The 16799-nt window shown below is 44.7% G+C and overlaps 1 protein-coding gene across 1 annotated transcript in view; it reads left to right on the forward strand.

Annotated features, from left to right (window-relative positions):
• The window catches only part of RNF217 (ring finger protein 217), a 137342-nt gene extending 120744 nt beyond the window's left edge, over positions 1-16598 (forward strand). The window contains exons 5-6 of the mRNA XM_030558334.1: positions 11566-11637; positions 15337-16598. Coding sequence (XP_030414194.1) covers positions 11566-11637; positions 15337-15410 — 146 coding nt within the window. The 3' untranslated portion in view covers positions 15411-16598. The remainder of the gene's footprint in view (positions 1-11565; positions 11638-15336) is intronic.
• The last annotated feature ends 201 nt before the right edge of the window (positions 16599-16799 follow it).

Raw genomic sequence — 16799 nt, forward strand, 5'->3', positions numbered from 1 at the left:
GGATATACCAGCTAGTAGTAGAACAGGGGTCAGCAACCTTTCAGAAGTGGTGTGCCAAATCTTCATTTATTCACTCTAATTTAAAGTTTCGCGTGCCAGTAATACATTTTAACGCTTTTAGAAGGTCTCTTTCTATAAGTCTATAATATACAACTAAACTATTGTTGTATGTAAAGTAAATAAGGTTTTAAAAATATTTAAGAAGTTCCATTTAAAATTAAATTAAAATGCAGAGCCCCCTGGACCGGTGGCTAGGACCCGGGCAGTGTGAGTGCCACCTTTGGCACAGGTGCCATACGTTGCCTACTCCTGTAGTAGAAAATGGACAGTCCTGCACTGGCAGGACAAGGGATTTATTAACTGAATTTGAAGGCACAGATTACAAGCAGTAATCTAGGTATTTCTCTCTGGTGGTGAGAATTCTCCTCCTGCCCTCCCCCCATCAGTTAAGTTTTTCTTGCCCTAATGAGTTCCATTCATTCTGATAAACAGAGGTGTTCTGTTGCTTTCCCTCACTTTTTTTAGTGTTCTAATTTAGATATTTCATACATTTTATACAAATAGTTTCTTCAGTTAAACCCCATGAATGGTGATGTGTTAAGCAGTAACTTATTTTTTTTCCTGCTGCCAAGCATGCCGACCAATATCATCTGGTGTGGATTGATTTAAATCACTGATTTTAATTATAATTTTAAATCAGCAAATGGGAAATCTTGATTAAAATTGATTTAAATCAAGATTTTCTGCTTGCTGATTTAAATAACTGATTTTAATCTTGTTTTGCATTTGTATCTTTTAGTTATTTCCTAAAGAATGATTGATACCGATAGGTTGGTAACCAGTGAAATCTTAATTTGCAATTAAATATAGCCTTTGCTACTTTTTGTTAACCAGGAGAATACACTCCATCTGTGCACATTTGAAGTAAGTATATAGATGTGACAATCTGCATAGTTGAACAGCTGTGTCCTCTCAACCCTCCCGGAATCTCGGGTGCCTTTCACACTGCTTTGCTGTGAGAACAACCACTCCTTGCCTGTTCACATACAGCCTTTAGCATGGAAAATCACTCCCAGTGGAATTGTATGAGTTATAAATTATGTTGCAGAGTGAAACCAGCACTTTTTCAGTCCCAGACTTGTCCCCAGAAATGTGTGCCTTGTACTGCCCAACTCTTTTTCTTTCCGTGCAGTACAAGCTCATAGAAAGTCCATTGTTTCATTAATAGAAAATGATATACACAAACCCTGTTATCTCAGGTTCCAGGCACTTCAATCCAAACACACACACAGGTTTAGATAAAACAAGTTCTTAGACTGGTTGTTCACATCCATTCCACATTAGGTGTGCGCGCACCGCATGCACAAGCGTCGGAAACTTTTCTCTTAGTGGCACCCATTGGGCCAGCCAGGCCCCCCGCCTGAGTGGCACCACTGTGTTGTGCATATATGTCCCTACTGGCCCAACCTCCCTCCCGTTCCTTCTAACCATCCATGGTGGCATTGGAACAACCTCTTGCCCTCTTAGGAGAAGCAATCCCTTAGCCTTAGAGTACTTAACTGCTATCAGTTTGTTATCCCTTGTTGTGGATACTTAATAGATTAGGTGCTTGGAGGCTTCCAGCACCTGCCATGGGGCATGCCCCAGGCCCACGGTGTGACAGGTTAGATCACAGACCCCCCCTTGGGAGCCGCCACCCGATATGCCAAGACTACTTCTACCCCTGCTTTCCCTGCCAGCTCAGGACTCCAGCACCCTGTCTTGCTGAGCCAGACACTCTCATCTGCTCGAACACAGAGTGAGAGTCTGAATTACTTGCCCCAAAGCTGCAGGTTTACCTGAAAGCAGCTAACAGAAGTGTTCTTGTCTTTAACACTCCAATTCCCAACTCCCAATGGGTTTAAACACCAATAAATCCATTTTACCCTGTATAAAGCTATAACACTGATAGAGATGCACAGTTATTTGCTCCCCCAGATATTAATACATACTGTTGAGTTAATAAGTAAAAAGTGATTTTATTAAATACAGAAAGTAGGACTTAAGTGGTTCCAAGTAGTAACAGAACAAAGTAAGTCACCAAGCAAAATAAAATAAAATGCACAAATCTCTGTCTAATCAAACTGAATACAGATAATCTCACTCTCAGAGATGCTTCAGTAGGTTTTTTCTTCAGACTGGACACCTTCCAGGCCTGGGCTCAATTCTTTCCCATGGTACAGCTCTTGTTCCAGCTCAGGTGGTAGCTAGGGGATTCTTCATGATGGCTCCTTCCCCCCTCTGTTCTGTTCCACCCCTTTATATATGTTTTTCATAAGGCGGGAATCCTTTGTCCCACTCTTGGTTTCCACCCCCTAATTCTCAATGGAAAGACACCAGGTTAAAGATGGATTCCAGTTTAGCTGACATGCTCATATGTCACTGCAAGACTTCATTGCTCACTTGCCAGCACACACGTATATAGGAAGACTTACATGTAAAACATACCCATCTGCAGACAATTGTCCTGGTTACTGGGAGTCATCAAGTTTCCAAACCACCATTAATGGCCCACACTTTGCATAATTACAATAGGCTCTCAGTTATGTTTCATATTTCTAGTTTCAGGTACAAGAGTGGTACATTTATACAAATAGAATGATCACACTCAGTAGATTATAAGCTTTGTAATGATACCTTACAAAAGACTTTTTGCATGAAGCATATTCCAGTTACATTATATTCACTCATTAGCATATTTTTATAAAATTATATAGACTGCAACGTCACACATGGGAGTAAGGTTTGTGCCATGTATCACAAGCCTATGCTGGTTAGTGACCCCCACATCTCCTGTCTAGGTTGCCTAGGGGAAGCACACCAAACAGAGAGATGTAAGATTTGCAAGGCATTTAAGCCTAGAACTAAGAAAGAGAGACTTTCGTTTTGAAGCAGTTGTTGATGGAGGCTGCTGTTCAGCCATCAGGCTGGAGCGCCCGAAACTGGCTCCAGCCTCCTTCAAGAGACCTGGTACCGGCTAAGCACCACAAGCCGTCGGCCTTGAGTGAAGTAGGCCCCGGCACCGCTCATCCTCACCAAGGCTAAACCAAAGGAAGGGCACAGATGTTCCCCCACTAAGGAGACCGGCGCCACCTAAGGGCACGGGGAAGAGCATGATGGATGCTGTACCAGCAACAGTGGGGCCGGCGCCACAAGTCCCACTGAGTCTAGCCCCAGGTGACCTCAGTGAGGATGACAGGCTCGAGGGAGTAATAGATCAACCCTCCACGCCTGACACCTTTTTGAGGCAGCGAAGAACCTCATTGGGTTGTTGGCGGTGAGCCCCCTCCCGACCAGGAATAAGCCTCCGGCACCCAGGCCTGGGGTGCTGTCGAGGGGAAAGCCAGCAATGGTGTGCTGTTCAAGGACACCGTCCAGGCATCGCTTCCGGCGTTGGTCCTGGTCAAGCTTTGAGTCTGTGGATTCTCAGTTACCCCTGATGCAGAGGGATGTCTCGTACCAGAGGAAAGTCAGCGTACGGGTTTAGTGCAAGGGACCCAACGCTCTCCGGCACCCCCCAAAGACCAGCACCAGGAGACGGTGAGCCGGTCATCACCGAAGGCTTCCAGAAGTCACTGATCCTGGTCCAGATCTCGGGAGCTCTGGTCCCTGTCCCATTAGCAGTGGTACCAGTCCCGTTCCCGACTGGCAAGAAGCCGCTCGTTGACCTCCTGCTGGCACAGATCGACGGCACCGCCTTGGCCTTCACATTCGGCGTCACTGGAGTCCACTGCCGACTCAGGCCGATACAGTTACCCGCACCGGACAACAGAGAACACCAGGCTGAGTGGCAAACCCAGTAGGGACCGCCAGGACACTGGCCCTTCTGGACCCCTTGGGCCTACCACCAGTGGCAAGGGATTCCCTCCAAGGCCGGCTACTTGGTGCACCGGTTCTGGTCCCAACACCAACGCTTCTCTGTGCGGGAAGCTGGGTGTCCAGACCCACCTGCACCTTCGCTGAGCGAGAGACCGGAGAGACTGGCACTGAGTCCGGTGCTGCCCCAAGGTCAGCTGTCCCGGCCCGAGCCAGAAGCCCCTCCTGTGGGGGCGGAAGACCAAGGGGACCATCAGGAGGAAGCTGAGCAGCTGCTGACCTCGTCATCCCCAGATGAAGTGGTGGCAGGCACAGAGGTATCAGGGCCTCTGCCAATAGACCGCAGAGCCCATCAAGAGCTACTGCATAAGGTTGCTCATAACTTGGGGTTGCAGGCCGAGTAGATGGTTGAGCAGGGGGACCCCATGGTGGACATTCTGAGCCCAGAAGGTCCATCCAGAATAGTGCTTCCGCTCATGAAGACCATACAGTTGAACTATAAGACTATATGGCAGACCTTGGTCTCCAGCGCTCCAACAGCCAAGGGTGTGAAGTGCAAGTACTTCGCCCCGTCACAGGGGTATGACTTCTTGTTTTGCCACTTAAGCCCATGTTCCTTGGTAATCTCAGTGGTAAATGAGAGAGCCATGGGCAGGAGGCCCCGTCCCCCAAGGCCAAGAAAACAAAGCGCCTGGACCTGTTTGGCAGAAAGGTATATTCCTCAGGGGGCCTCCAGTTGAGGATTGCTAACCAGCAGGCCATTCTCAACAGGCATAACTTCAACTCCTGGGCGGCAGTGGGGAAGTTTAAGGACAACATCCCACAGGGTTCCCAGCAGGAATTCACGGCACTGGTGGACGAAGACAAGGTCGTAGCGAAGACCTCTCTCCAGGAGTCCTTGGATTCGGTGGATGTGGCAGCCAGGACAGTCGCGTCTGGCGTGGTCAGGAGTCAGGTCTGCCACTTGAGGTCCAGAACTCACTCTAGGATCCCCAGCTGTCTCCTCAGCATCCCTACCAGCTTCATCCTAGGCACGAGCCCTACCGCATGCGAAGCGGGAATGACAGGAGGCGACATAATAATAATAGCTCTAATAGGCCGGACCAGAGCCAAGGCCAACGTTAAGTCCCAGCCGGGCCCTAAACCAGGCTTTTGAAGGTGCACTCGAGGACAGCGTACCAGACCAACCACCGGATCTGTCCTCTTGTTTCCTGAACCATCCGTCTCGTTTCTCCTGTGCATGGTCCAGCATTACATCAGATTGTTTGGGTGTTATGCATGGTGCGAAATGGATACATGCTGCAGTTCTTCCTGCCAAACCTCCCCCCCTTCCCCATCCCTCTTCAGAGACCCCTCTCAAAAGTATCTCCTGGGAAAGGAGGTTCATACGCTCCTAGATGTGGGAGCGGTAGAGATGGTACCGAAAGACCTAAAGGGGAAAGGGTTCTACTCCCAATACTTCCTCATTCCCAAGGCCAAAGGAGACCTTTGACCCATTCTAGACCTACGCGGGCTCAACAAGTTCCTGGTCAAGGCCTGGTTCCACATCGTCTCTCTGGGCACCATCATCCCTTCCCTGGATCCGGGGGACTGATACACTGCCCTCAACATGAAGGACACGTACTTTCATATCGCCATCCATCCAGCGCGTCACCAATTCCTGCATTTCACCGTGAACCAGGAACATTACCAGTTCACGGTTCTCCCGTTTGGCCCAGCTGCCACCTCACGAGTGTTCGCAAAATGCATGGCGGTAGTGGCGGCCTTCTTACGGAGGCAGAGAATTTGAGTTTACCCGTACCTCAATGACTGGCTTCTGGCGGGCTGGTCTGAAGAGGGGGTGCAGTCCCACATGCAGGTGGCTCTGAGCCTATTCCCCACGCTGGGGCTCCTGGTCAGCGTCCCCAAATCCACCCTCATTCCAACGCAGAGAGTGGAATTCATAGGGGCGGTCCTAGATGTGGTACAGGCAAAGGTGAGACTTCCAGTATCACAATTCCTGGCCATCCAGCAAGCAGTGAACTCCCTGTGCCAATTTCCTCCTACAACGGCCAGATGCGGCCTGAGGCTGCTGGGCCATATGGCAGCATGCATGCATGTGGTCAAGCACACCAGACTAAAACTCAGGACGCTACACGCTTGGCTTGCCCGTGTATACCACCCAGGCAGGGGCTCTCTGGACTTGGTAGTGACAGCCCCAGGGGACGTGCTAGACTCCTTGCGGTGGTCGCGATTCCAGACAGTGGTTTGTGAAGGCATCCCCTTTGCTGCACAACAGCCGGACCTGATGCTTGTGACGGACGCATCAGACCTCGGATGGGGTGCTCAACTAGGGGACTCAAGGCTTGTGGTCGGGAGCAGAGCGGTCGCTCCATATCTGTGTGAAGGACCTCAGGGTGGTTCATTTAGCCTGCCAGACCTTTCATGGCCACTTTGAGTTGTCACAGCGTGACAGTTCTGACGGACAACACAACCGCTATATTTATATAAACAAGGGGAGCCTGTTCCTCTCCACTCTGCCACGAGGTTTTCCTCTTCTGGAACTTTTGCATAGTCCACACCATCCACCTCAAGGTGTCCTACCTCCTGGGGATGTGGAACGAACTGGTGGACCACCTCAGCAGGTCGTATCACATGCACGAATGGATGCTCAGAGCTGATGTCGTGTTTTTGCTCTTCCGCAAGTGAAGGTTTCCCTGGGTAGACCTGTTTGCTCAATGCCCGCAGTTCTGCTCGTTCCAGGGCCGCAGCCCAGGCTCAGTAGGAGACGCATTCGCGATCCCGTGGGGAGAGCAATTGAAATATGCCTTTCCCCTACTTCCTCTGGTACACAAAGTCCTGCTCAAGGTGTGCAGGGACAGGGTGATGGTCATCCTCAGCGCCCTGGCCTGGTCCCGTCAGCACTGGTTCACCACGCTCCTGGAGCTGTCGGTGGAAGCCCCGGTAACCCTGCCCCTACACTGGGACCTCATCATGCAGGACGGAGGGTGGCTCCTCCACCTCGACCTGCAATCACTGCATCTGACAGCATGGAAGCTCTGTGGCTGAATGCTCTGGAGACCCAGTGCTCCCTTCCTGTGTAGCAGGTTCTACTTCGTAGTACGAAGCCCTCTACTGGGGAGACTTACCTGGCCAAGTGGAAAAAGTTCTCATGCTGGTGTGGGCCGTAACAGATTCAGCCATGCCAGGCTCCAGTGCCACCCATTCTAGAGTATCTACTGCATCTCAAGCAGCAGCAGGGGCTGGCCCCATCCTCGATCAGGGTGCATGTGGTGGCCATTTCTGCCTTCCACCCAGGGTTTTCAGGGGCTTGGTGTTCTCCCACCCAATGGTTGGGTGGTTCCTTAAAGGACTGGAGAGGGTGTTCCCTTACTCATGCCCCCCAGTCCCTCCATGGAATCTCAGCTTAGTCCTTTCTAAGCTCATAGGGGTCCCTGTTCGAGCCCCTTGCTACCTGCTCCCTCCTCCACCTTTCCTGGAAGGTGGCTTTCCTGGTGGCCATCACCTTGGCCAGAAGGGTATCTGAGCTGAGGGCACTCAACCTGGGGGCCATCATATACAGTGTTTCATAAAGACAAGATGCAGCTCCATCCACACTCTAAGTTCCTCCCAAAGGTGGTCTCACAATTCCATCTAGGCCAGGACATTTGTTGTCTGGTGTTCTTCCCCAAACCCCACGCGGACCCAAGTCACCGCAGCCTGCACACCCTGGATGTCCGTTGAGCGATGGCGTTCTACTTGGAGGGCACCAAGCCCTTTCATAAATCCACGCAGCTGTTCGTGGCCCTGGCTGAGAGGATGAGGCCTCCTGGTGTCAGCGCAGCGAATCTCCTGCATTACAGACTGCATTTGAGCGTGTTATGACCTCGCAGGTGTTCCGGCCTTGGTGGTCACGGCCCACTTGACCAGGGCGCAAGCAGCTTCAGTGGCCTTCCTGGCACAAGTCCCGATCCAGGAGATCTGCAGAGCAGCCACCTAGTCGTCAGTGCATACCTTCATGACCCACTACGCGGTCAACCAGCAGGCCCGAGAGGACACGGCGGTTGGCGGTGCAGTCCTCTGATCAATTGTTCCGTGACACCTACCCTCCTCCAAAGGTAAGCTTGTAATTCACCTAATGTGGAATGGACGTGAACAAGCACTCAAAAGAAGAAAAAATGGTTACCTACCTTTTTGTAACTGTTGTTCTTCGAGATGTGGTGTTCACATCCATTCCACCCACCCGCCCTCCTACCCCTCTGTTGGAGTCGCCGGCAAGAAGGAACTGTAGGGGGTCAGGCCAGCGGGGATATATATGCACGGTGTAGTGGTGCCACTTAAGTGGGGGTCCCGCTGGCCCGACGGGTGCCACTAAGGGAAAAGTTTCTGATGCTTGTGCGTGCACACCTAATGTGGAATGGACGTGAGCAACACATCTCAAAGAACAACAGTTCCGAAAAGGTAGGTAACCTTTTAAGTGATTACAGGTCATGAGGCATAAAAATTGGTTACAAAGAAATAAAAGGTAAACGCAAACTAATAGCTAATTTATGAAGCTAAATGAATTCAAAGCAAAGGTGTTTTTTCACCACATGCTTTCACTGGCTGAACTCCTTTAGTCAGGACCACTCCCTTAGTTCACTGATGCATCCTTTGTCTTTCAAACATTGTTAATGCTGTGAGTGGAGATGAGGGGAAAGAGGTTATTTGTGTCCTCTGTTCCTTCTTTTTATATCCTTTACTCTTTGAGAATCCTCTCTAGCTGGGGTTCAGGTGACAGCCGGTCTGCTTACATGGAAACTCCCATCCGTTCCACTGCCAAAATGTAAATTTCTTCCTCGCATCCTTCTTCCTGTTAAAGAATGGCCTCTCAACCTGGTAATAGTTCACTTGGTTATGTTGACACCTGACTGATGTGCTGGCTAACCTTTTGTCTCTGAGGAACTGGTTTGGGCTGTTTTTCTAATTTGGAGCATGTCTCAGCAATGTCATACAGTAAAATCTTTACATACGATGTTGCTGGACACATTTTACCAGGACAATAACATTTAGTAGATTTTGAGTTTTCAAACAGTATCTCACAATGCACAGGTAATACAAAATGTATCATAGTTTTGTAAAAGTGGTGAACAATAGGGTACAGTCTATCGCAAAAGATTAACATACATTTATTCAGATTCTTAATTTTTATATTTTTATTATAAAATGGTGAATGACACATTTCTTTACTAAATTGATTTCTTTACTTGTGACTTGTGTTAAACTATATTTGCATGGTAATTGGAATTCAATTATAAATGCACAGACAGCATTTTAATATTGTTTTTATTTAATAAACTTTCTTATTCTGTAACCAGCATAGTTACGGTAGTTTATCAAAATATATGTTAAAGGAATTATTGCATGCAGTTACTGAATTGAACTGATTGTTTCTGGTCACTATCCTTCAAGATTTTAGAACGATTAAATTTCATCCTCTCACAGCTAGTGTTTATTCATAGATTAGAAGAGGGGAAAAAAAGCTTTCCTACTTTTTTCAACTCCCAACTGGTTTCTCACCTTTGAACAAACTGGTTGATTGAACTGAAATGAAGAAAATATTCTCTCTTCGCCTGTAGAAGAGGCTACTTCTGGTTTAGCACTACAACAAATTCTAATTCCAGGTGCTTAGCCAGTGATGTCCAAGTTCTACCAGTTCAGTGGTTTGACGTTCTTTGAAACTTCAGTAGCAAACATGTACTGCTTGTGTACTTTTAAATGTAATTATTTTAATAGATTTCATAAGTTTAGGCCTGAATATAGGTTGTCATAACTTCAAACATTTTAAATATTTTTACTTTTAAAAAATGTACTTAAAAAACGTCAATTTTTGTTATTTATCTATATGTTTATCCTTGATTGCTTTGTTTCCTTGTGGTCCTTACTTGTCTATTTGCATCCATCAGCTGTCTCTTGTGTTAGATTGTAAGCTATTTGGGGCAGAGACTGTTGTCTTGTTCTTTGTACAGCACTTAGCACAATGGGCATCCTGACCCATGGGTAGGCATATAGGTTTTATGGTAATACAAATAATAAACTTTTCTTTTAATAATTAAGTATAATTTCAGAACTCTTCTCTCCTACTCAACACACTCTGTTTTTTAAGGCTTTTTTAATTACACAGAAGTGTGAAAAGGACCAGTTCAGTTACTGTTGTAAATGTTTGTGAAACATCTTGTTTTCCCTTCAAACTGCTCAAATTAGTGGCTCTGGTTCTGGAGAAGCTTACGTCATTGTTCTCTTGAATGATGAAATCATTCCCTAAAACCTAATCTAAGTCAGTCTGTATTTCTGGGGTATCTATTTTTAATTTTCCTCCCTTTTCAAAGGTGATCTCTTAAAGGTACAACCTAATTTATTGAAATTCACATCTCCATTTGAACTACCATTAATAACAACAAAATACTTGGCATTTACTTTCAAACAGCTGAGACCAGAGCCCCTTTTGTGCTACATGCTATACAAACACATGGACAGAAACTATTCCTGTTTCAAGAGTTCAGTCTATGTTAGCAAGACAAAGTAGTTGTATTGCATGGGTTCTAGTTTAATCCAAATTGGCATCAGTTTGGCAAGTTTTTGGCTGCTCAGTCCTTCCATGCAGTTCAACAAGCTATAAACCAGGGGTCGGCAACCTTTCAGAAGTGGTGTGCCGAGTCTTCTTTTATTCATTCTGATTTAAGGTTTCACATGCCAGTAATACATTTCAACGTTTTTAGAAGGTGTCTTTCTAGAAGTGTACAATATATAACTAAACTATTGTATGTAAAAGTATATAAGGTTTTTAAAATGTTTAAGAAGCTTCATTTAAAATTAAAATGCAGAGCCCCTCGGACCGGAGGCCAGGACCTGGGCAGTATGAGTGCTTCTGAAAATCAGCTCACATGCTGCCTTTGGCACGTGTGCCGCAGGTTGCATACCCCTGTTGTAAACTAAAAAATACAAATCTAAAAAGAACCACCCATACAGGGTAACTATGTTCCTATGGCTTCTACTCCACACAGCTCTTTTCACCCAGTCCTGTGAGAGCGACACCATTTCTTTTAGGTATTGTTTTGGAAACAGGCTTAGATGCTCTTAGGAATTGGTCCTGCATCATGAAAGTCAGTGGGAGCACTACTATTGACTTCAAAGGGCAAAGGATCAGACCGTAAATAAGCTAGCTATCAGTTGGTAATGTCTCTTTGAGCTGCTGCTACTGACTGTTAACTGAGATCCCATTTTTGGATCTGGGCCTAACTCCATAGATCTCAAGAATTATAGATGCTTTGGTGGGACATCTTCCTAGGGATGGTAGTGGGGTGGATGTAGTAGGACTCCTAGAGCCTCCCCAGGAGATACTAAAAGTACTGAGTATATATGCCCATTGTTCTGTTCTAATCCTGATAGGTCTTAAAATTAGAACTGGTAAAAGATGCAAGCTCACTTTGAAAGCTGAGATACACAAAGGTAGATTGTGGCGTGTAAAAGTGGTTAGAGTGCAGGAAGAGCAACAGATTGGCTTATCACTAATGGCTTCTCACTGGAGTTGAAGGATATCATTACAAAGGGGAACTCCAGTAAAACTTCCAAAAATCAATTTTATTTCAGCAGTACCTATGAGGTTAGATTATTTTAAGGTGGTTTTGGATAGCCAGGATGATTATGAAATAAAATAAATAGTTTTAATTTTTTTAATGATTTGTTTTTCAGCTGGAAAATTACTCATTGCACCTTTAATACTGGTATTGGGACTGGCACTGGGAGCTGTAGCTGTTGTAATAGGTAAGAACTCATGCAGTATAATGACTATTCTGCTAAAAAATGGAATTTCTAAGTCTAAGTAGTCAGTAATCTTGAATCTGATAGTATAATTCATTTGAAGCTTAGTGATCATACCGAAGGGTTAACACAAAACTAGGAATCAGAAGCTGCAGATCTGGGTTCTAATCCTGATTTTTGCCACTGACATGACACGTGATCTTGAGCAATTCGTTCAGTCTCTCAGTAATGCCATTTTTAGAGATGGATAAATAGAGGCACAAATATCTACCTACCTACCTCACAGGGGTGTTTTGTGTGACTGATGTTTGTAAAGCACTTTGCATTTTAATAATGCTTTCTATATGAGAATATCAATGCATTATAATTATTTTTTTCTGTACAGGATTGATGCCAACTAGCTATTTAAAAAGAACAAATTATTTTCAGTGAGTCAGTACTTCGGGCTTGTATACACTAGAACGTTTTGCCACCTGAACTATATGAGTATAGTTACAGTAACAAAGCCTCCATTAGTGTGGATGTAGTTATGCCAGTATGAAAGTGTGTATACCAATACATCTTAAACCTGGGTCAGAAAGCAAAATAAGCTGTATACTGATATAAGGCACCTTTATTCTGATATAACTGTGGCCATGCCTACACTAGAAGTGCTTTGGTGCTTGATGTTTTTGTTTTGACCTTTTTTGTGACATTTCTATGCTTGCAGAATCCCTAGTGTCAGTGCATTAATACTGACATAAAAATGCTTTTGCCTGTAAAGCTTATTTTGCTCACCAAGCTATACTGGTGAAAGCACTTTTTCTGCACTAATCGGGGTTTGTATAGCAATATATTGGTATAGGTATAATGGCAGAACTTCTAAGTGTAAAACTAGGCCTTAGCTATGATCAGATCACTGAGATGATCCTGCAGAGTAATGTGTATGCGGTTTAGAAGAGACATGTTGATTATATATAGTTAATCTCTGAAATTGAAGTAATTATAGCAACGTCTGGTACCAACACTGCTGTAAAAGTAATCTTAATGGGGTAGTTGTAAACCACTCTACACCAGTAATTTCACCATGTATTTGACAGTTCATTATTAAATACTGAGCTCGGAGTAATGACTTCAGTAGGTTTTCTTGATGGTATGATAGAGCAACAGTTTCTGACAGGGCCGGCTCCATGCACCAGCCAAGTAAGCTCGTGCTTGGGGTAGCATTCCGCCCAATCCTAAGGTGGCACGACCTTTTTCTTTTCTTTCCTTTTCCTTTTCCTTTTTGTTCGCCACTCTGGCTGCCTTGTAGGGGGCGGCGGTGCGGAGGAGGGGAGCGTCCTGCCTGGCAGCCCGGGTCCTTCCCTCCCCATTGACCAGAGCGGTGCAGAGCCCTCCCAGCAGGTGGCATGGCGGGAGGGGTCAAGTGGTGAGCACCCTGGCTGAAGAAAGCCCTGGCCGCCCCCCTTCTCTCTCTCTCCCCCCTGCTAGCCGGGGCATGCACTCCACTGCCCGGGGCACGTCTGCAGCTCAGAGTCCCGCTAGCCAAAAGTTTGCATCCTGGCTCCGGCTGCCCCACAGGTTGTGTGTGGGTTGTTTTTTTTTTTTTTTGCTTCGCCACTTCAGCCGCCCCACAGGTTTGTGTTTTTTTGTTGTTGTTTGTTGCTTGTGGTGGCAAAAAAGCCAGAGCCGGCCCTGGTCTCTGAAAAGCATATCTTTTCTAAGAAGCCCGTATGGACTACTCTTTCAATTTGGATTGAAAAGTACCTCTTCTAACAAACTGTTCTTTTTCGCTTAAAAAACACAATCAGGTTTATTAAACAGTTTGCTTTTTACAGAAAGGCTTTAAGATAAACTCAAATCTTGCTTAGGCTAGGATCAAAAGTGTAATATTGGCACACATTTGCTGATGTGAAGACAAGACATGCTGCCTTCAACACATACTAAACTGATTGATTGAATTAAAGCCTAGTGAGGAACCTGGTCTTCAACTTGACCAATTTAGAATGTCTTAAGGCAAAATATCAATGTGTTGGAACATGTTGGATAACACAGGCAAACACTACACTTTTTTAAATCCTAGTCTAGACAAGGCATGAAAAGCACTCCAAGTAATATTTGTATTTCCGTAGCACCTTCTCTCTGACTAACTCAAAGTGCTTTATAAATATTAATGAACTACATCCCTTAGAAGAGAAGAAAGGGCTATTGCCCTCATTCAGCTGAAAGGTGTTGCTGTTTCTCCTCCACTTTTCAAATTAATGGTGTCACTGGAAAGCCAGTGAACTGCAGATGTTTTGTGCACTCATTGTGTCTTGATGCAGACAGCTGGTGATCCAGAGACCATGCTTTTTCCATAGGGAAAATGAAAACATTGTATTTTAAACTTAATTAACCAGGAAGCAAATCAATAAGTTTTCCATTAAAATACCTCTCCACCTAATGTTCAGGAAAGTGAAGTTACTAATAGAGGAAGACATGTAATACTTGAAATCTACATTCCATCAAAAAAAGGCAGGGACCAGGGGAAAAAACAGCTGTAAGCAGAGGGTAAAAACTAATTGATTTTTTTTACTCAGCCAATACAGTCTAATATCTGTGCAAAGCAGCTTGTATTTAGCTGTGACGCTTGGAATACCTTTCCTAGAGCTGAAGAAGAGCCCTGTGGAGCTTGAAAACTTCTCTCTCACAAACAGAAGTTGGCCCAATAAGATATTACCTCATACAACTTGTCTCTCTAATATCCTGGGACCAACATGGCTCTAGGAACACTGCATACAACCACTTAATATAATATAAATCACAATATCCTTGTGGCCCAAGACATTACTTTTATGTTGCATGGTAGTTCAGGTTATATCATCCATGTAAGGTTTTCTATAGTCAGAAATTGGGATTCTGGAAAGTGAGCAAATAGAAAAGAAAACTGAACTGAAAGTAATTAACAATGAGTGTAACTTAGTGTTAGGGTTTTTAGATTTACATTTGTATGAAAACTGATTTATTAACTTAGTTGTGAATTTAAAAGTGTGTAAGTTTTTAAAATATTCTCTTTAAATCTATGATGGAATTCTCATGTCTTGTATAATCAACACTATGGAATAGACATTTATTTTTGTTCCTGAGAGATAGGGGCATTAGCAGGAATTGTATCGTATCATGTAAATTACAAAATAAACACTGTGTTTTATCATTGAGCCAGTAGTTATGCAAGTAAATTAAAAGTGAACCATAAATTGAATGGCATCCTTCTTTTATACCCACAGGAGTTTTATGCCAGATAAAATCAGAGGGTTAAGGTTTCTTTGAATAAATCTGAAAGTATTTTAGAAGCCTTCCTGATAATTTATAGTTTCACAGCAAAAAACTTTAATGTGGAGTTAAGATTGCCAGGATTCAACAGTTCTGTACTATTTGTGTCCTTTGAGGTATTGTGAGAGTTTAAACTGCAATTTCCGAAGTATAATATAAGTTTTAAACCCAAAATTAATGAAAGATAGAGAAATGTTAGTGTAGTTACCAAAAAGAGACTATTTCAGTTCAGTATTTTTTGTGCTAGTCTAAATGTCTTAACCATTTAAGTTTCACAGGAATTTGTGGAGCAATATTTGGATACTGGGTGGTGTATGTGAGTGAGGAGATACACACATATTGAGAAATTACAATTTACTATTTATAACTATATAGTATTTTCTTTTAATTTTGTGTGTTCTTTTTTGGCAGGTTTATTTGTGTTTCCTATCTATTGCCTTTGTAAAAAGCAGAGGAAAAGGTCACGGACAGGTATGCCCTGGTAAGAATGGACCTTACTCACCTGAACTGAGCTGGCCATGTAAGGGCTACACAAAAAATGTGCAACAGAGCAATATAGTACTGGTTAGCAGCTTTGAAGCCACAGTCCTGGAAGAAAAATGGGAACTTTCTGCCATATTCCCTCCACACAGTACACTACTGCTGGCCAGAATGCCTCCTACTCTGGTGCACTCCAAACAAGATGGCCCCCCCTAACTGCTGCTTTTTCAATGTGTGTTTTATTTTAATTTTAAAGTTTTAGGTCTAAGTTTCTTTCATAGACAATCAGAGTCTGCATTGTAGCCACAACTCTACTGATTGTCCTGTGAAGAAAACATTTAATTGGTAACATGTTTTCCATTTAGCTTCTGTATAGGCCTTTCAGAGGAAATACCTAAAGGTGTTTGAACTTTTACTGTACACTGAATAGCCTTGTCTGGTTTTAGAGTCTAATTCTGTAAATATTTTTCATCACACAGTGTTCTGTCTCGCATACCAATATCTAAAATCAGATGCTGGAAGATGACTGCTGTTTGTATTGTCTGCCAATTTTACCAGCGGATTAGGGAGTTTAATCACCTATGTGGCAGGGGTTGCCACTGCCAAAATATCAGTGCCTCAAAGGGAAGTAAGGAGTAAAATTATTGGAACCAAGTCGATATTTGTTGTAGTATTTAAATTATATTAGGAATATAAGCAATGATTTTGGGGAGACTAATTCTGTAGGACAGTTCAGAATTTCAGCCCCTCCCAGCAAAAAAGAAATGTTTCATTAGCTAAAACAAACAAATATGACTGGCCCTTTCTGTCTTCAGGCACTCACTGAAAGTGAGATGGGGAAATTGGTAGGAGAGTCTGTTTTCATGGTGGAGCTAGAACTAACTTGTATCTTCAGTTGTATTTTGGCACATACACTACAAACTAGCTACACTGTGAAGATTCAGTCGTATGAAATATTATTTACCCAAACAGCACATGTTTATGTTGTTAGACTGCTCAATTCCCAAAAGACCCAATGTCTCATGGGTGGGGACAGGCACAGAGTGGAGGCAAGGAGTTAGAAACGATCCTACTAGTATTCCACACTTTGTTTTCTCTTCCTTGGTTTGGGTGATGTACCATGACAACAGTACCTTTGTTTTAAGACAGAAGTGGGCAAACTACGGCCCGTGGGCCCCTCCTGCCTGCCCCCTGAGCTCCTGCCCCGGGAGGCTAGCCCCCTAGTCCCTCCCCTGTGGTTCCCCCTCCCCCGAGCCCGGCCTGACCCAGTGCTCTGTGCTGCGCAGTGGTGAGGCTGGCTCCAGCCAGGTGGCGTGGCTGCCTGTCCTGGCGCTCTGGGCAGCACGGCTGTAGCGCCGCCAACCACTGGTGCTCCAGGCAGTGCAGTAAGGGGG

The sequence above is a fragment of the Gopherus evgoodei genome, chromosome 3 (assembly GCF_007399415.2).
Source record: "Gopherus evgoodei ecotype Sinaloan lineage chromosome 3, rGopEvg1_v1.p, whole genome shotgun sequence".
Classification (NCBI taxonomy): domain Eukaryota; kingdom Metazoa; phylum Chordata; order Testudines; family Testudinidae; genus Gopherus; species Gopherus evgoodei.